The following is a 20,057-nucleotide window of genomic DNA, read 5'->3' as shown; positions in this document are numbered from 1 at the left end:
AGGTGAGCTTCTCCGAAAGCCCTGAGTTCCTCCAGCACTCCTGACGTCGGCGCCAGTGTCTCTTGCCTGCGCGTCGGCTAGGTGCCTCCCGTGTGCATGGTACCTCCCGGAGCTACCCCCACATGTGTATTCCCACTGTAAGCCTCTCTGAGCATGTGTCTTTCCCTTGGCAAGCCACCTTGCCACCCCTGGGGTTGAAATATTCCACCTGCGGCTGGATACCCCAGTGATTCCCCATATGCATCCCTCGGGTCATATGTGTATTTCTAAGTCCCCCCCTCTGGGTTGGCAGTAATTGCATACTTCCCTAAGACCTGGGATATGCTCCCCAGTGTACCTTGGTATTCCTGTGTTAAATAGGAGTCCTTCGTCCGTGCTAGTCTCACGACAGGGATCTCAGATTTACGCAGGGCACTGGAAGACAGCCGAGAAGTGGCGTGATTAGACTGGTATCCCCATTCGTCGTCATCCGACGGAACTCGGAGTGACAACGAAAGGGAACGTCTCGGTTACGGATGTAACCCTCGTTCCCTGAGTAGGGAACGGAGACGTTCCGTCTTCCTGCCACTTCCGCTGTACCGCGGGGATCGCCTGAACTCAGGTTGGCTCCTCAGCGAAGAAACATGCCGGTTTGCTGCCAGCGTTCTCCTTATATACTCACGAGGTGAGGCGGAGTTACGCTATGCAAATTCCGCAGACCCATGGCATTTCTTTGCCATTGGCTCGTTTTGAAGTATTTGAAGTTGATTGGCTTCTAAGCGAAACCCCCATTCGTCGTCATCAGACGGAACGTCTCCGTTCCCTACTCAGGGAACGAGGGTTACATCCGTAACCGAGACGTTTTTTTTTTTCTTTCTGATCAATGTCACAAATTTGGTTATTTGATTTTTAATAGTGTTGAATCTTATACATTTCGTTTTCATTTTACATCATAACTTTTTTTTTATTTTTTTTATTTTTCTAAGTCCTACAACTTTTTTGTTGGACTAAATATAGTTCCACAGTCAACATCTCTGCAAATGCAACCTTTGTGGTTATTGTGGTATTATGATATAAATACTAAATATTATTTATAAATTGTGTTTATGTTATTGGTTCCATCCTCTCTGATTGAAATGACTCTCCCACATCTTCCATTGAAACTTTCACAGCCTCATACTGTATATGTATCAATGTGGCATTTTCCAGCTACAGCTCTTCATGTGGTCAATGTTTTTGGAGTTTAATGACCCTCAGAGGTGTAATGTAAGGGAAGATTTTAATGGACCCTCACTTGAGACCGTCTGCAAGGAGCTGCATTTCTAGACCAGAGTTTGTCTGCCGGACTAATTTTAACCTCTGATTCCAAGTAGACCCTCTGTCATTTGTCTTTGGCTGAAAGAACTGCTTTTAAAATGCGATCATGTTCCTGCTTGGAGACTTACGCCTTTCCTTACGCCTTGTCCCCCCTCCTTATCCCTCTTCTTTTTTGACCTACAGCAGTTTGTCTGTAGGGCTGGCTGCTCTTAGTTGTTCTTGTTATGTCTCTGTGCAGATACCAAGGCAAACAGAAGAATTGATGTTAGTGGGTTTTTCTATCCTGCAGTCTTTCACCTTAGTCTCTGGAGGCAAAACCATGTTCTTTTCAGTAAACTCTTTCAAAGGGTACTGCACTGACCCTGTGTGTGTGTGTGTGCGTGTTTTCTTCATGATGGTGTCTAAGCAATCTCAACATGAAGATTTATTTATACATTTATGGGAAAAATTTGTTAACACTGCATTAATATTTCAAATAAATATTTTGCCTGCAAAATTACAGCTAAGTGGTACAACCAACATCAAGAAAAATGGTATAAATGTTTTTCAAAAACATGGATGTAAAGGGTGCATTTCTAAGGCCTTTGCACATGAGTTTTAATCTATATTTTTCCTTCGTTTTTTCATTCCTTCTTTAAAAAAATCCTGTTTTATACTGGTTTCCACTCAAATATGCAAAACTAAATATCCTCTGACTTCTGTGCAAAACTGCTGCATTTTAGATTAGTCTTCTTCATAGTGTGGTGCTGACCGTTTCTCAGTCTAACTGTGTGTGTGTGTGTGTGTGTTTTGCAGGAAACAAGAGCTGCTGACCATCTCCAGTGTGCCTCTGGGAGAATGTCCACCCTCACCTCCCCGCACTGCACCACCCACCATGAAGGTGAGTGCTGTGGTCCCACATTCACACACACACACCACAAGCGTCGCTCTATTAGCTGCTGTTAGCTGAAATCTGCTGCATTCATCTCTCAGTCACACCTTTTTTACTAAATGAACCTCTATTAGCGTGATAGCATGAGAAAGTGAGAATGCCCTTTGTAGCATGCTATATAAAATGACCCTCGTTTCTCTACAGAAATGTCAACATGCTCTTACATAATGTCTCTAACTGACTTAGACATGCACATTAACCTGCGGTCCTGTCTGTGAAGGTACATGCGGTGTGTTTGAGGTAAAGCTTTTCATTCAAGGTTACCTCTAAATGTAATTCTAATTCATTTGGACTGAGAAATCCATTTTCTTCGGAGCATTAAGGTCCCATTGAGATCGCACAGTATCGTCATCTCTGTTATATGTGCAACAGCCTCAAGAGGGTCTGGAAAGATTTTCTGTCTTGTTTAAAAGTGGTACAGAGTTCAGAGATGGATTGTGTGGCGTGAGCGGAGCACAGTCGGTGTCACCTTGAGATGAAACGCAATTGCCGAAAAATCAGAAGAGGAGGGAGAGAGGTGGGTGTTTATGCGGGAAGGCAGGGCGAAAGGCCGAGGTGTCAGGCGTGATATTAAGATGAGAAGACATGAAGTCGAACTCAGAGGTCATGATCCTGTTAGCCAGTGCTTTAATTATGTAGATAATTTCTCATACGGACTGATTAAATGTCTGAAGCACACAGAACTAGTTGAACATTATACTTGAAATTTATTAAGGTCTCCATCAGGTGTTTCATTATCACCTGCTTTAAAAAAAAAAAAAATTATATTGCCTTTTTTTTTCTTTTTTTTTTAAAGAACTTACATTTCTTTGCCTCTCTTGTGAGCATCTTGTAAATTCTGTCATCATTTACTTAAATGGTTTAGCAGCCTATACTATGACATTCAATGGGGTCCAATGTTATTTTGACACTATTTTTGACAAAAATTGTTGAAATCAAACGTTCTTCAATCTTCTTTTATGTTCCACTGAAGAAAATAAGTCATGAAAATATTAAATGACATGAAGGTACTGGTTAAAAGTTTGGGGTCAGTAATTTTTATTTTTTTAAAGGAAATAAGGCTTTTATTTTGTAATGATGCATAAAATTAATCAAAAGTGACAGTAAAGACCTTTATAATGTTACAAATGTTATACATTTCTATTCCTCAAAAAATACTGAAAGAATTGTCATTGTTTCCACACACACAAAAAAAAAATCAGCAGCACAAATAATAAGAAATGAGCACAAAAACATCATATTAGAATGATTTCTGAAGGATCATGTGACACTGAAGACTGGAGTAATGATGCTGAAAATTCAGCTTTTGCCATCACAGGAATAACTTACATTGTAAAATATATTAAAATAGAAAACAGTTTTTATAAATTGAAATAATATTTCACAATATTACTATTTTACTGTACGTTTGATCATATAAATGAAATATGCCTTGGTGAGCATAAGGGATTTCAAAATCATTAAAAAAATCGTACCGACCCTTCCCGAAATCTAGTTTTAGTTTGTACTGCACTAATAAGTATATTTGTCATATAAAACTCACATAGCCAGTTTTTTCCCCGTTCTAACCTTGTCCTTAGACTACTGAGTCACTTTACACATTACAGGGAAATGTTTGCAGAACACACGTTAACACAACACAATGTACTCTACCTCTTTTTAGGTTTAGCTATCCTTGTAGGGACATTTGGTCCACACAATATAGCCAAAACCACCTGACACACACACACACACTAAAAACACTCCCACAATGTGCAAAGACTCCATTAACACCTGTGTTTGGGTGTAAACACAATACAGTTAGTAAGGACATATTAATCTGTATGTGTACGTGTCTTTTTAAGATCTATAATTATGTTTTGTTCACACAGTTAGTGGCCACTCCCAATGTAAACCCAGAGCCTAAAGAAGAAAAGAGGAAAGGGAGGACAGCGAGTGTGTGGATGTGATAAGCTCTCTTGAACTGCGGCTCAGCTGTTGGTCATATTCAAAGCAGAACTACAAAAGACCAAAAAACGCAGAGAGAATGAGAGAACTTAACTCATAAGTAGGCCTACAGACACACTGGTAGGACCAGTTCTAGGGTGCGGACTTGGCCATCTTCTTCCTGTTCTGTGCTACTGAAAGTGTTTGCAAAGAGGAACACAGCTAATCTGAGGAGAGAGGTATGATCGCTGTATTGTAACAAACTTGGCTTTGGCTACTTTGTTTTACAGTATAACACACTGTGACGGGAGAAACAGAATGTGAGAGGTATTAGCCTGGATGTGTGTATTATTGATGAAGCTTTATTCATTCATTCTAGTGCGTCTTTGTGAAGATCTTTATGTAATATCTGTTTATTAGCCAGTACTGGACAAGAGTGTCAGATGCACATATTACCTCACTGTCTCTATTTGTGCGTCTATTTATACCTATAGCTACTTGGTCAAAATATATGGCATATTCAAGTAAATATAGTGTTTATATGTATATATATAAAAAAAGGTTACATTTTACAGTAAGGTTCAATTTGTTAACATTTGCTAATACATTTGGTATAATTATCATTTTTCTTTGCATTTATTAATCTAAGGCATGTTAAAAGAATATTCCAGGATTAAGTTAAGATCATTTGACAGCCTTTGTTGCGTTATATTGGTTACCTCAAAAAATAGATCTGGCTTGTCCTGCAAAAATCTAGGTTGCAGTTAGGCACTTACAATGAAAATGAATGGGACCAATAAATGGAGGATTTATCTAATGTTAACTCATACAACCTGAAATGCATAGGTGTCATTTACACTGGGGACATGTCCCCACCACTTTTTGAAATGGCTGATTTTGTCCCCACCACTTTTTGAAAGCATTTGGTTAAAATGTTCTGAAAAATCAAGCAAACCAAGAAAAGTTAAAGTTTTATTTGCACAAAATAAAACATGCAATGCAGTTTAGATACAGAAAGAAACAATGTACACTGTCCAAAAAAGTAACTTAAACAAAATAAACTATTACTGATTCTAAAATGACCCAAAAACATGCATGCGCCGATCAGTAAAGCCTGGTTCAAACGGCAGGATAATTAGGCCGATTTTAGCCCCGATTTACCCCTTCCGACAATCTTAAGGATCCTCCGATTATCGTAAAATAATCTGATTAGATATTCCTGCCGTGTGTGGTGTGTTAAGACTCCTCTCGTCTGCTCGGAAGGACGCCGGGACCGCTCAGATCTCTAATCGGGGATATCCAACATGTTGGATTTTTTTGGCCCCATTTCTCCTCGTGTGTGATGTCCCCCGGGGACAAACGAGCACGCAGCCTGTGGAGGCTACTTGTCCGGTTGGGCAAGTAAAATTCTCTTTTACTTGTCCCTTCAAAAAATCCACTTGTCCCGGACAAGCGGACAAGCGTTAATGTCGAGCCCTGTAGTATGGTGCTTTGGCACTGTTCGGTTGAGCTGGTGTTGCAGGGACTGTTACATGTGCAGTCGACATTGTTGAGGGTTTTAAGGCCTGTTCACACCGGGACGAATTTCGCGCGCGATATTCGCCGACGTTTAACGCCTCGTGACTAAACAAAGGGCGCCAATGTGAGTGTGCACACCGACACGAAAAACGCCACAGGTAAAAGCGTCATTTTTTTTAAAAACGCATCGGGTTCGTTTTTTTAGTTTGACGCGCCGCGTCAAAAACTATCCGACCAATGAGATTGGCGCTTTTGCTCACGTGTCTGGAGCTTCTGAAGTTACAGTAAAACACAACTTGGGGGCGCTCAAACACAAAACGGTCTTGCCGAGCACACATACGTAACGGCGAAGAAGATATACGCCAAGTAGCGTCTACACTGCCGGGAAGAAATAAGACGAGGAAGATGCAAGGCAAGATGAATGTGGAGCTGCTGGTCTCGTTGGTGTCGAACATAAAGAACTATATGACAAACGCGACAGCGACTACAAAAATCTTGATAAAAGAGAATGTTATGGAGTGGTATTGCAGAGCAAATGGGCGCCATCTAATGTCAGGGAATGAATTTGCATGTTCACTCGGCTCATCGTCAGCGAAAATCGCTTGGGTGTGAACACAAAAAAACGCGTTGAAAAACGCTGACGAATAACGCGCGCCGATATTGTTTTTTTTTTATATTGTTGTATGTTTTTTTATCTGATCTTTTGTCCCCACCACTTTTCAACACAAACTGACGCCCCTGCTGAAATGTTACATATTAATATCAGTGGCCTGCAGTAGTGTTCTGAAACAAGGAAGCAAAGTCCTCACAGTTTTTTTATTTTTATTTAAATAAACCAAATGTAAATTCATGTCCCAGTTACACTTAATGTTGTCACATTTACTGGTTAAACATTACATTAAAAAAAAAGAAAGAAAGAAAGAAAGAAAGAAAGAAAGAAAGAAAGAAAGAAAGAAAGAAAGAAAGAAAGAAAGAAAGAAAGAAAGAAAGAAAGAAAGAGAAAGAAAGAAAGAAAGAAAATACAATTCTGTATTGTATTTTTACATATACTATGTAATTAATGTTCTATTTATTAAAACCAAGTATAAACCTCATCAACATTTCTTAAGCATTTTTACATTTATTCCAAAATAATAACTAAAGGCACTAACAGTTTAAACATTATATTTAAACAATAACAATTTAAATAATATAATATATCACAGAAACAAAGATTTATCTTTAATTTAACCAAGCTAATTGCTCACTAAAAAAAACACAGTTATCATGTTTTCAGGCCATTTGAAGTTTGATTTTGACGTGACTTAAAGCTGTGATATCTAAAGTGGTGGAGTTGTTTACTTTTTCATTAGTCTTCCCATTAACTCCATTTTGTTCATTCAGACTGATTCGCAAACACGGAACATGTATGAAAAGGCGGGATTTATAGCTCAAACCAATCCCATCAATCCCATCATAGCGCGGTGGAGACATTGCCTCCTCTCACGTGACTTTCCCCCATTCATTTGAAATTACCCCCCACCAAACCCACTGCATGCTTTAAGGGGTCTTTTAAAAGTCAATATATATATATACACATACGCATATACACACACACACATATATCATGGTGTAATGTTAACTCAAACAACCTGAAATGTTAAAAATGTATTCATAGATAAAAGTAATGTATTACCTCACTGTAAAGTGTTACCAAACCCAGGTTTAAATGTGTTTTATCAACTATCAAGAGAATACTTTTGTCCCTCAGTTCATTGTATTTTGGGTGAAGCTTCAAAGATCCTGTTAATCTTGAGACAACAGTGAAACAGCAGGTTGTCATGGCAGATAAGCTTTGTCTCTTTATTCCTTACTATGACACCACAGGCATAATTTAAGACCATGTGAATTTTTTATCATGTAGCTCTGATGTGCTTATATTTAATTTGATGTACTCGTCGTCTGTAAGGGCAGGTGGGGCAGTGTCCCACCAAAATATTCATCCAAAACATAGACCTCTATAGAAACTGAATGAATAATAAATTGTAAGTGTGTTCAGCATTATGATGATCATTTTCTTGATTATTTTAAGTCGTAAATTGAGCGGGATATTTCAAAATTTAGCGTGTGGCTACGGCAGGCATTTATCATGACACTAATCGGGGAAGATGGTGCCTGTGTCCTCCCTAGCTCTACAGCGCCCCACAGGTTTCCAATGTAAAACTGCAGCACGCTCTAATTTAGAGCCATTTGGGTAGATTTCAAACTGCCCCGCTTTTCGCGTTAAAATCTCAATCCAAATCAAGACGATATGAATCCGCTTCAGTGTACATTAGTCTGCTTCAGGTCAGTAAGATAGCACACGTACGTCTGCAAGATCGTTAAAGACGGTCTGTTAAAGATCACTTCATCTGGAAAGCATCTGCTGTTTACTAACATCTGATAGAAGTCTTTAATATGTCAGTTTTACATACATTCTAAATCATAGACATATTAAAGACATTTTCTAAACGTCTATTTGACATCTGACAGGAAACGTATTGCAGATGCGCAAAACACACTAAAAAATACGTCTTCCAGATGTAAACACGCACATCAAATAGACGTCTCTATGTGATGTACGTGTGCTATCAACTAGTTGGAATGTCTGTTCTTCCTAATTAATGAAATTAATGAAGTGCTCTTGTGGATAGCCTTTATATAGTTCTGTTTTTTTTTTATGTTCTGAGAACAGACATGACTTTCTTTTCCTTATTGGAATTCCTCAACTTAATATTCTAAAAAACAATCTGAGGCAATAAATACTATATTAAGGCAATACTAGCTTTCTGTGTGCCTGTCAATCAACATTTGAGCGCCAACCTCAGGCTGAATAACGCAAGGATAATAGATTATAAAGCTTACAAAATGTTTAACACAAGACCTAGAATCTGTCATGAGCTGCTACTGCATTGGACTGCTGACTCAAGTGAATTTCTCACTCAAAAATCTCAATATTCAATATATAATCAAAAAGATCAACAGGCCATTGCATTACAAAACGTTCAAAGCCTTTCCAAAAATCTACACATCTTTCACTGGTTTCCTTCTTTGGCCTTGCGTTCTGCCTTAGAATAAAGGTTTGCCCTTATGTGTCCTATTGATGTTGTGGTCTCCATTCCTCAAGGTTATTTAGGCAAATATGCCTCAGCTGGGCTGAACTTTGTTGACTTTGTGAAGCCGAGTTGCCCTTGGATCCATGGCAGGTTGAACATTAACCGATCTACATTTGCTCTGTCCCACCCACCCACATCTGCTACTCTGTCTGATCATACGGATATCCTTAAACCAAAGGGATTTCTTTTTGAACAAAAATCCGATTTTTGGGGGGTGGTCTGCCTCTTAACTAGCAGGGGTGCTCTGTTGAGGTAAGAGACTCTGGGTTCAGCTGAAGTATTGTGCAAGTTTATCAAGAATAATTGAGGTTGTTTTATTATAAGGCCTTCAGGTCTAGACTAAAAATTATACTTTAAATAGGCTATCTGGTGTATTTCTAATATTTAAGCCCTAATGGTTGCACAGCCCATTTATTAAATGAGTCTGTGAAGGTTCAGTAAGTTTGATTTAGATTGAAGCTGTATTATGGTTTAAGTCTTTGTGGAGAAAGAGTCATTTACTGTCATTCAATCAACATGCATTAAACATATCTCAACCCATATCACATTCCAGTGTTTATGATATAGCACTAACAATGTGCAGTGGATTCCAGACTGTAGTTGTTGATTTGATTTTAGATATGATCAGGCTTGTATATTTTGCCTCCAGCCTGTGTGAGATGGGTGTGTAAGATTGAGAGCCCAGAATACATGGGAACTTTTTTGTATGATTTAAAAACCATCATAGGATGCACCTCATGTTAATTGAGAGAATATCCAAAGTGAGCATAGCTGTCCAGAAATTATTTTGTGACCATTACATGTTACTTTTTAACATGTAAAATGTTTTTTGTTTTATTTAATTATCTTACTTATAAAATGGAAAACATATTTTTTGTTTATTGAGTATTTTAAAGGTATTTTTTTTTTTTTTTTTTTTTAAATAACTGTAAGAAATTATTTTTTCACAGTATTTTTTTTTCTTTTTGATTAGGGATGCAGAATAAATCAGTTCCATATTATAGGTTTATTTTATTTTATCTTATATTTAATTAAGAATGCTCATTTTACCTATTTATTTACATGTAGATTGTCTTTGCCATAATTTAATGATGACTTAACTTTAATCTTTAAAAGCACTAATCATTTTTAATACTGTTAAATGTATTATTTAAAATGTTCATATTGTCAATGTATGTTTTGATGCTCACATTAATCTGTAGAATCTAAAACGATTGATATTGGTTTTTAGTGTTTTATTGATTGTTTAATCTAGAAAAAAAGTGTCTAGAAATTTAATATCAGACATTTATCTTTTATCATCCATAACATGAAAACAATTATCGGTATTTTATTGGACAGAATTTTAATAATGGTGCATCCCAAGTTTTATTGTCTTTACTGCTCAAATGGAAAAAGTAATAATAAATAATAAGTGGTGTCAAAATTAACCTGTTCCTAGGAATATTTCTGTCTTGCTTCTACAATTTCTTTCCAGATAAAAAAACTCAAAAGGAGAAAATAAATGAATAAATAAAAATAACAAATGGAAAACTATGTAAATTTAGACATTCAAATACTGACTTATCTCAATTTATATTTCTTTCCCAGTCGGCGGAGTTCTTCGACATGCTGGAAAGGATGCAGGTAAGACTCCATTACTCAGATGATCTTATAAGTGCACGTCGCTCTTTAAGATTCCTGTAATAACAGTATTCCTCCAGTAACTTGTAATTAAGCTGAAGAGCATTTTACTGTATAATAATATAATAATCACAGCATGTTTTTGACCTTGAGTGCTGGCTAAGTGTTCTCTCTCCAGTGGACCACCAATCATCAGTTATTCTGAATGAATTCTTACACATTTCGGCTCATTTGAAAATGCAGTGATTTGGCCAAACCTTTTCTCTGTGGTCAGTCTTTGGGTGGGGGTTTTGTAGGAGCCCCACAGGGTGAGAGACTGGGAACAGGATGCACTGACCTGTTATATAACAGTTGTGCTGTCATTGTGTGCATGTTTGTGAGAGTGTGTAGATGATGGGCAGCAGGTAGCTAAAGATCCAGCCGATCAATATGCTGAGGCAGAAGCGTGGTATCTGAGTCGGGTGTTATTAAAGCCCTCAGTCTTCTTGAACAGATCTCTGTATGAGTAACAGATCGATGGTTTGTCTGAAGGGCTGATGTCTCTCTCAAATGGATCACATGCACTTGTGATGTTCTCAATCAAATACGAAGGTGTTTAGGTGTGTCTTAGTCAGCTCCATCCTGTAGCATGTACAGAGGCCAAGTAATTGGCCTTTTCCTACTTTCTTTTTCTAAAAGAGATTTTGTTTATAATTACATTCCTAGGGCCAGATTTACTAAACAGGGCACATTAGCGTGAGAGCGCAATCCCAATAAAGTGCTGATGGGAGTGGAAAGTTCTTCGCGTGATCTACTGACGACGCTCAAATGAAAGAACACAGACGCTGTCGGATCATTTCCATAATGACCAACGCAATCTACCAAGAGCGGCGCAAATTAGAGTCTGGTTTAAGACATGCTTTTTTTGGGGCGGTAAATAATGTCGCAAATACCAGTAAATTGACGTGCACAAACCTTAGTAAATCCCCCTGTGTGACGATGTTTGGCTGGATTGCCCTCTAGTGTCACGAGAAGGCGCTCCACTTCTGCACTGGCTTCCCTTGGACTGTTTTCGCACACACCCTGAACTGATTGCGCACACCTGTTTCCACTGATCACTCTCACACCTGCATCTAGTTCCACACGCAGCTCCACACTCATTTATACCCCACTCTCACTATCACTCATGGTTAAGTCTTGTTTTACTGTTGTGGACATCACCAAGCCTTTCCGAGTCTAGTCCTGTCTGTGTTTCTGACCCATCGCCTGTTTCCTGGATTCCGTTTCGTCTGCCGCCTGCCTCTGTCTTCCCGTCTGGTTATCAGACTCTGAGTATTGCCTTGTCTCCTATGCTGTGTCTGCTGTCTGTGACCATTGCCTGTCTGACTACCCTGTAAATAAACTAACGCTGCGTCTGGATCTACCTGTCTCTGGTTGTTCATGACACCCTGCATGATTCATTTAAATACTCTCCTCCCATAAATGTTGTGTCCGAAAGGGATAGCCTACTCCTACAATTGCATATGCAATAAGGTCAGCCGCAAAAATAACCCTGTCCAAGCCTTTTTAGCTAATTTTTTTCACTGCGTGTCTTTAGTAAATCCTGACAGTAGTTTTTTATCGCCAAAAGAGGGTTTGCATTGGAGCAAGCTGTTAGTAAATCTGGCCCCTAATGTCTATGAAATGGAAACAATGCCACAAACTTTTAAGAACTGTACAGGAGTAAAATTGGAAGATAAATTTTTTTTGTCAATTATTTTTGTTTAATTTTAATATTTTAATTTCTAAATAAAGGTAATTAATTAATGTATATTTAAAATTAATCAAAATAAATATTATGTAATTTTAATAAATAAAAATTTTTTCCTACACACGCTGGATCATTCACTGGAAACTGAAAGTAACTCTTTAAAATGTACTCTTTGAATTCTTGCACCGGGAACAATACAAGTCAACACCATTATAACTAAATGTTTGCTAAGAAGTATTTCCTACTAAAGCAAGGCGGTATTTTACGTATTATTACGTATTATTACGTATTATTACGTAAGCGTATCTGTAGCAGACTGGTGGGAGTGGCCTTGGACAGCAACATGCCCAGTGCATTATGGGTGTTGAAGTTTTCCTACCTATTTGTCAAAAGGCAAAACAGCAGCCTTTTTTCCTCTGTTTTCAGGTAGCACCGATTTCAAAACATTTGTACCTTTCTACTAGCCTGACTTCGTCATACTCATATTCTAGTCAGAATGTGAGTCTGATACTGCTCCATAGGGCTTTGATTATGAGGCGTGTCTTAACCGAACCAGGAAAAAAAAAACTCTGCACTCAATTGGATAGACCTACAACCAATCAGAGCAACGCAGTAAGTGTTTTTTTATGAGCTACGCATAGTTGTCAACAGAACTCAACTGCATGCACGCTGGAAGAGGTAGTAAAATAATGAGTGTTGATTATTTTACTTGGTCCTCCATGAGTGCGAGTGTGCGACCAAAGGAGAAACCACAACGACCACAGAGTTTTCATTGCGTCCCATCTTCTTAGCGACCATCGGAGCCAGCTGATAAAATAAACTTTTGCAGTTCTGTTAGTCTTTTAAAATTAATGCGCTGTCGATTTCTTTTACAACAGACGCGGTAGCGGAATCTATACATCTCAATTCTCCAGCTGCAGTCATCTCTGAGGGAAACCAGTTCAACCCAAGCGCTCTTTGATAACGTGATGATTACGTAACTGCAGATCATCTGTCCATCATCGTATAAAGCCCGCCCTGGCAATTTGATTGGCCCGACTAATTCTGAACCGATCATAATTACTCCTCAATGGATCGAGTCCAGACCGAACTTCCCGTCCAAAAAATGTTGTGGGCGGGGTTCGGGCTGGCATCCAGGCTACCTTTCTACTATATAGGCAGCCAAGTTTTATTGAAAGCCCATTTTGCCAGCACTGAAGTACCCCTTTAACTGTGTAACAGCTAAAATGAAGATTGTCAATGGTGTGTTATACAGCCCCATTGGGAATATATCAGTTACGTTTAATGAGTCACCTTGTAATCATCAAAATAATTGTGTCATCAATGTCCCAATATTCAGATTCGCAACAAGGAACTAAGAAGCAAAATTAGATAAAGCTTTATCTTACATAGCCAAACATTATAAAGGTTTCAAACTGAACGAGAGATTCTGCCTTTATTGATCTCTAGGCAACTGTTTTCCCTAGACTAACAGGAAACAGTTTACCATGGTAACCAGAGTTGTTGACCAAATATCTTGATATTAGCCACCATAGTGTTATTAAAACAATTTAAAATGGGGGGAAAAAGGATAAAAAGGTTTGGAAGACCTTTATTTGTGGAGCTTATTTGACAACCAGGGATACATGTTTTAGTGTGTCATGCATTCTTCCTCTTCCAATCTCTTCTGCTTACCTGGACACGGCAGATTCCCAAAACTGAGGAGACTAAGAGAATCAAGGTTGGGCTGGTATTCTGAATGTGTTTGTGTATTTTGTGTCTGTAAGTGCATGCGTGTGAGTGGGAGAGTTGTGCATGTATAATATCTTCTTCTTCAGTCTTTTCTTCTGTATAAATATTCTGATAAACATCAGCCACAGTCTGGAGTTTTACAACATCAATACACATCAATCATTTTGAAGTGTTTTTGTACATTTAGGGATTCAAAGGTCATTGTTGATGGCCATCAGACGTTACCAAAGAGTCCAAATGCAGACTTAAAACCTTTATATCTCATATATGATTATAGGAATGCAAGCAGAGAATAATCAGATGCTTTTTTTTATTGCAGCTGCTGTTATTTTTTTTTTTTTTTATCAGTCATATTGTGTCATATTTCTCTATCCTGCTCTTGGGATGCTTTTATTGCAATAAACAGACTGTAATTTGTGCAGTTGGCTCTACGGTGTTATCCTAAGATCATATTTATTTCTCTCTCCTACAGGATGACTACATCCCTTACCCACGGATTGAGGATGTGAGTCCTTGCGCGCACACACACACACATTAAAAAGCAAGCCTATATGTGCTGTATATTATTATGTTCCTGTATTAGCAAATTAGCACAACAGAGTTTTCATTATGCTCAAGTGTTTTAGGACCGAAAGGAACAGATTGTCTCTATTTATTATACAGCTCTCTGGAATACTTGATTCTGATTGGTCAATCACTGTGTTCTGCATTTAGATAGGTTTGCAAAATGATTGCTAAGCTCAAGCTGTTGTCCCTGACAACAAATCTCATATACTCTGCTACACAGAAAAATATGGTAACCTTAAATGATATAATCTAAATTAACTGGTTTTATTGAAGTCAAAAATTGTATTTAATATTTCTGAATCAACTTAAGTACATTAATTTATTCCAATAAAGTTATAGTTTTTTTAAGGTTTTTTTTTTTAAAGCAGGTAGAAATCTCTCTTTAAGTTAACAATTGCAGGTTACCACTTTTTACAGTGTTTTTATTTTTCCCATAGTATTCATAGGTAGCTATTGTAAGGGCCACCCAATCGACAGTTTCCGATAAGCGGGTGAAGGTTTATGCGTGTTAATTTCTTTTCAGTGTGGCAAAGTAATTTAATAACCTCTTTGTTTCATCTGACTCCAAAAATGAAAAAGGTTTAATTGATGTTTGTTAATCATTAAATTTAGGTGAACTCTTTGTTGAAATTACACTCGTTCATCCGGATTCCTATGACATTATAACACACACCGGCCGGGTATACATAATCACAGTCAGTCTCGGTCATTAGACAGAGGCGATTGACTAATATCCTAGATGGCTGTACTCTACTTGCTCATTCTAGAATATATTATTTAGTCCCCATAGAACTGAACACAATTAAGGTAAGACTAGATCTAACCAAAGGTCTTGACCATTACCATAGAACCAAGCTGACCAACTTAACTACTTCTAATGGTAACTTTGTATAATCATGCCGTGGTTTCCCACGTATACTTAGTTAGAATAATACTAAACAATAATCAGAAGTTGAGGCTCACCCCTATTTAGATTGGTCTAACAACACTCTGTTGTTCTAAACGGAAAACCCATTATTAGACTCTACAGTCTAAGTACATGACTAATGCCGATGTGTTAGTTGGATCTCTAAAACTTCAGTCGGTGTGCTTCTCTGCTCCACCTAAGCTGGATTCCAGTCAGTTTACTAACCTGAGCGTAGAATTGTGATGTTATGGATTTAACGTAATCTACTAGAATTAATCATTTCAGAGTAAGTCAGAATAAATCCAAATGTAACAATTTATTATTAGCCAGGTAAAGGTATCATGCCAATTACATAATCAATTCAAAGATAATTAATACAATAACATCAAATGCTCATAGATAAAGAGTAAAAGATGCATACCTGACATTAGAAAAAATACATAATCCTGAGCATCCGAGGACATTCAGGATTACGGGCTTAGGAGTACGAGACTAGAGTTATAGACATAGGGAGTTCACACCTTGTCGAGGAACAGGACTCAGGAGGTAGTTTGGATGAAGGACCCTGGGAAAAAGTGCACACCCAGTAAGCAAAGTATCTCTAAACCCTGATTACCATTTGGTTTACTTCAGTGGAGACGGGATCATTGTACCAGTCGCACTGAAACATTTTAAATTATACCAAACATTACTGTTAATTCACTTTTATTGACATAGAACATTATAATTTTTGAATAACCTTTCTAAGTGAACTGAGTGAAGAGAAGAATGTGTAAAGGGAAGGAAGTGGGGAGAAGTAACAAATGTGAGGGTGTTGTCCATATCTCAGGCGATCAAAGTTCGGTTTGTCTTACACTATGATAATAGTGATCAAAAGTGACAGTAAAAACATTTGTTACAAAATATTTCTTTAAAAAATGCTGTTCTTTTGAACTTTCTACTCATCAAAGAATTCTGAAAATTCAAAAAAAGCAGCACAACTTTTCTTTTTTTTTTTACATTCATAATAATCAAAAGTTTCTTGAGCACCAAATCAGCATATTATAATGATTTCTGAAGGATCATGTGACACTGAAGACTGTAGTAATGATGCTGAAAATTTAGCTATGCCCAGCACAGGCATAAATTACAGTTTAAAATAATACAAAATTTGTTTACCCTACTCTCATTAGAGTATTAGTAGACTGTTGTAGACTGTAAGGTTAGGGTTCGGGTGGGTAGAATAAGTTGATAGATACGCAGTTGCAAAGTTACTTTTAGTCAGTAGAGTGTCTGTTGGCGGACCATTAAAATAAAGTGTTAGCAGATAAGCAGACAGTCTACTAATACTCTAATGACAGTTATTGACATGTACTTGCAAAGTTACTTATAGTAAAATAAAGTACCTAAAATTTCACAATATGGCTGTTTTTACTGTATTGTTGATCAAATAAATACAGCCTTCGTGAGCATAAGAGACCCCAAACATTTGAATGGTAGTGTCTGTTTATTTATATAATAGTAAGATATATTTATATAATCATTATAATTACCTGAATTGCTAATTATTTAATTAATAAAGGTTATTATAAGTTATTAAGTTATATACTGTAACTGAAATCAAAATGACTTTGCCGACCCTTTATTTTTCTTCATATTGGCTGTGTAGGTCCTGGAGAAGGGTGGTCCCTACCCTCAGGTCATTTTACCTCAGTTTGGCGGATACTGGATTGAGGATCCCGAGGCTCCAGTCGGGACGCCCACGTCCTCAGACAGCAGCTTCTGTGAGGAGGAGGATGATGGTCTTAGTCCTGGTGGAGGAGGAGGCTCCAGCTACAGGCTGGAGTGTAACAACACCTCACGCGCTTACCGTAAACACTTTCTGGGCAAGGTCAGGATTCATTTGTTATTGCCGACAGTATGTTTATTTTCTATACTGTAAGTCCACAGAGCCAAAAGTACCCATAGTTAAAGAAACACCTATGTACATACTATTTTACAATGGGTTGTTCTTACCACGGCCACACAATTTCAATATATGCCCTTTCAGCTAAAAGTAAGTGTCCCGTCTGAGGTGATATTTCATGTGCCCATAGCTTATTCACTCACAGTTTTTCCTAACACTGGACATGAGGTGTGATGGCGCGAACATTTTGTGCTCTACATTTTGGTATCAGTTCTGTTTCACAGAGACCTTGACTTGAACAAGCCACGCTTGAAATGAAAAATCAGTCTATTGGAAAATGAACCATATTAAAATTTGTGAGGAAGCAAGCAACCTGTGTAATGACTCCTGTGTAAACACCTTTCTCAGGAGCACATGAACTATTACTGCACAGCCAGTAGTATGGGACACCTCATCATGTCTCTGAAGTATGAGGAAGTAGACGGACAGGAGTCACTCCGCATCATGCTCAGGTGCCACATCCACCATAAACATCACACACCCCAACACATATTGAAACTCTGGTATAGTCATAGCTAGGTAGGCCTGTATTGTCATAGTAATTAGCTGAGCTGTGTCGTTTTCTAGGTCAAAAACAAAGACCCTTCATGAGCGGATCCCACTTGAAGGACTCCTTCAGTTACCAAGTGTACCACAGATAGCAAAGGTGTGTATTGGCAAGACGTCCCATACCAGTCAAAATTCATCATATATAACATAAATGAAAATATGCAGTGACCAAACAAATTAAAACTGTCTTTTAGATTGTTCCATTGCCTTCATAACAGCTTTGGCATCCTCTAAATAATTGTATGAGGTGCCACCTGGAATTCTTTGAAGAAGTTCCCATGCACCCTGAATGCTTGATGGCTGTTTTTGCTTCACAATCTGGCCATTTAAAAACAAAATAAAGGAATTATTCTATATTTAATAAAAAGGCACGCAATATATTTTTCTACAAAAACTCATTTTGAGCATTAGAGCGTGAGATTTCAATGGAATAGTCGTTTAGCATCTTGAGAAACATTTTTCAATTGTAATAATATTTCACAATATTGCTTGTTTTGTGTATTTTTGATCAAACAAATGCAGCCTTGTTGAAAATAAGAGACTGGTTTCAAAAACATTTATATTACAATCTTACTGACCGCAAACTTTTGAACAGTAGAACATTTTTCATGTTAATATATTTTAAAATGTAATTCATGTCTGTGATGGCAAACCCTAATCTTAATTAAAAAATTTAAGTAATCAACTTGGATGTTTAAGTCATTCCAACTTAAATTACATTCAACCGACTTAAAAAATGTAATCTTGTATAACTTATGAAAAAAGCTGAAAATTGCTTTACTTATTTTGATGAGTTAAAGCAATGTAAAAACTTATGTTGTCATAACTTATTGATCATATAATTTTTTTACAGTGTATATTTTAATTATTTCAACCAACCAATCAAAAAATATTTTAGAGTTATTGTTCTAGTCCAACTGTAATCAAACTTTTAAAGTGCATGAGGACACAACTTCTCAAAAAAGTTTCTCAAGACCACATACTTAGCAGACCTCCTTTGAACTTCCCTCAATCCACTCAAAAGATGCGAGATGCTCACATCAGATGTGTCCTGTGTGTTTCAGCTGCTCTGCGATGATGTCACGGGTCTAAAGTTCAACCCCGTCCTCTACCCTAGGGTGAGCATCTCTCTGTTTCTCACTCCATCTGTGACTTACCTACTCCAGGCGTCAGGGTGAAATAGGGCTGCGCTTTGCTCCGTCTCACCCTAGTACCCAAGTCATCTGAATTAAAATGTTCCCATGCTCCAGGGGACTCACAAATCCATCTGCTTTACACTGCCTGGCGTGCCTGAACCACATAGAGTGTTTGAGAGAAGGCTTGAGAGAGGCCATCTCAAGGCTTTGCATGGCAAAACACAAACGCCTGAATTATGGAAAGGCACTGACACACATATTTACCCCTGCGGGCGCTTTTGCTCACTTTTTGTTTTCTCCCTCCCAAGGCCTCGCAACTGATCGTCAGTTTTGATGAGCACGAATTGAACAACACTTTCAAGTTTGGAGTCATCTATCAGAAGTTTGGTCAGGTGAGAGTCGTCTTGAGTAGGTTTCTTCATTTTATTTAGGCCTATTTCCACTGAATGTTTTCCGGTTTTTTCATTGCTTTTGTCTTTTCACATCAGACATCAGAGGAAGAGCTGTTCGGCAACAATGAGGAGACGCCTGCCTTTGCTGAATTCCTCAGTGTTTTAGGAGACAATATTGAACTGCAGGATTTTAAAGGGTGAGAGACGGAGATTAGACTCTGAAAACTGCCGCCAGGGGTCACCTACACGCACAAAAGGCCCGTTTTAATATTAAACAATAATCATTCACCTACACGCACAAAAGGCCCGTTTTAATATTAAACAATAATCATAGAGTTCATTTGTGAATAATTTAGTTCACCCATTGTGTGTGATTTTGACTGTAAATCTGGGCAGAGTAATCTGACTGATCTGCCTAAGCATCCGCAGAGCTAATTTGTCTGGTGATATTGTGCCGCTTAGCTTCAGAGGCGGTCTGGATGTGTCTCATGGACAGACGGGATCTGAGTCCGTCTATACTACGTTCCGTCAGAGAGAAATCATGTTTCACGTTTCCACAAAGCTTCCCTTCACAGAAGGAGACATTCAGCAGGTAGGCTACACAAATCCAGATTTTAGTTTGTTGTTGTTGTTTTGTCTTTTTTCTAAATATTTTTCTCTTGGGTCATATTCT

At 38.0% G+C, this 20,057-nt stretch overlaps 1 protein-coding gene across 10 annotated transcripts in view; it reads left to right on the top strand.

Annotated features, from left to right (window-relative positions):
• The window catches only part of rap1gap2a (RAP1 GTPase activating protein 2a), a 101,393-nt gene that overhangs the window by 69,588 nt on the left and 11,748 nt on the right, over positions 1-20,057 (top strand). For 4 of the 10 annotated variants that reach the window (XM_056271100.1, XM_056271101.1, XM_056271099.1 and 1 more), the window contains 11 exons: positions 2,092-2,176; positions 10,396-10,431; positions 13,845-13,877; positions 14,361-14,393; positions 17,011-17,232; positions 17,656-17,759; positions 17,875-17,953; positions 18,921-18,974; positions 19,301-19,384; positions 19,481-19,581; positions 19,847-19,976. In XM_056271100.1, the coding sequence (XP_056127075.1) occupies positions 2,092-2,176; positions 10,396-10,431; positions 13,845-13,877; positions 14,361-14,393; positions 17,011-17,232; positions 17,656-17,759; positions 17,875-17,953; positions 18,921-18,974; positions 19,301-19,384; positions 19,481-19,581; positions 19,847-19,976 (961 nt within the window). Of the gene's footprint in view, positions 1-2,091; positions 2,177-4,249; positions 4,393-4,461; positions 4,481-8,934; positions 9,058-10,395; positions 10,432-13,844; positions 13,878-14,360; positions 14,394-17,010; positions 17,233-17,655; positions 17,760-17,874; positions 17,954-18,920; positions 18,975-19,300; positions 19,385-19,480; positions 19,582-19,846; positions 19,977-20,057 lie in introns of those variants that run through there. The other 6 variants (XM_056271105.1, XM_056271104.1, XM_056271102.1 and 3 more) reach the window with 6 other exon arrangements.

The sequence above is a fragment of the Rhinichthys klamathensis genome, unplaced genomic scaffold (genome assembly GCF_029890125.1).
Source record: "Rhinichthys klamathensis goyatoka isolate OS25496 unplaced genomic scaffold, OSU_Roscu_1.1 h1tg000311l_1, whole genome shotgun sequence".
Classification (NCBI taxonomy): Eukaryota; Metazoa; Chordata; class Actinopteri; order Cypriniformes; family Leuciscidae; genus Rhinichthys; species Rhinichthys klamathensis.
This window is presented reverse-complemented; position numbering and strand designations above follow the sequence as displayed.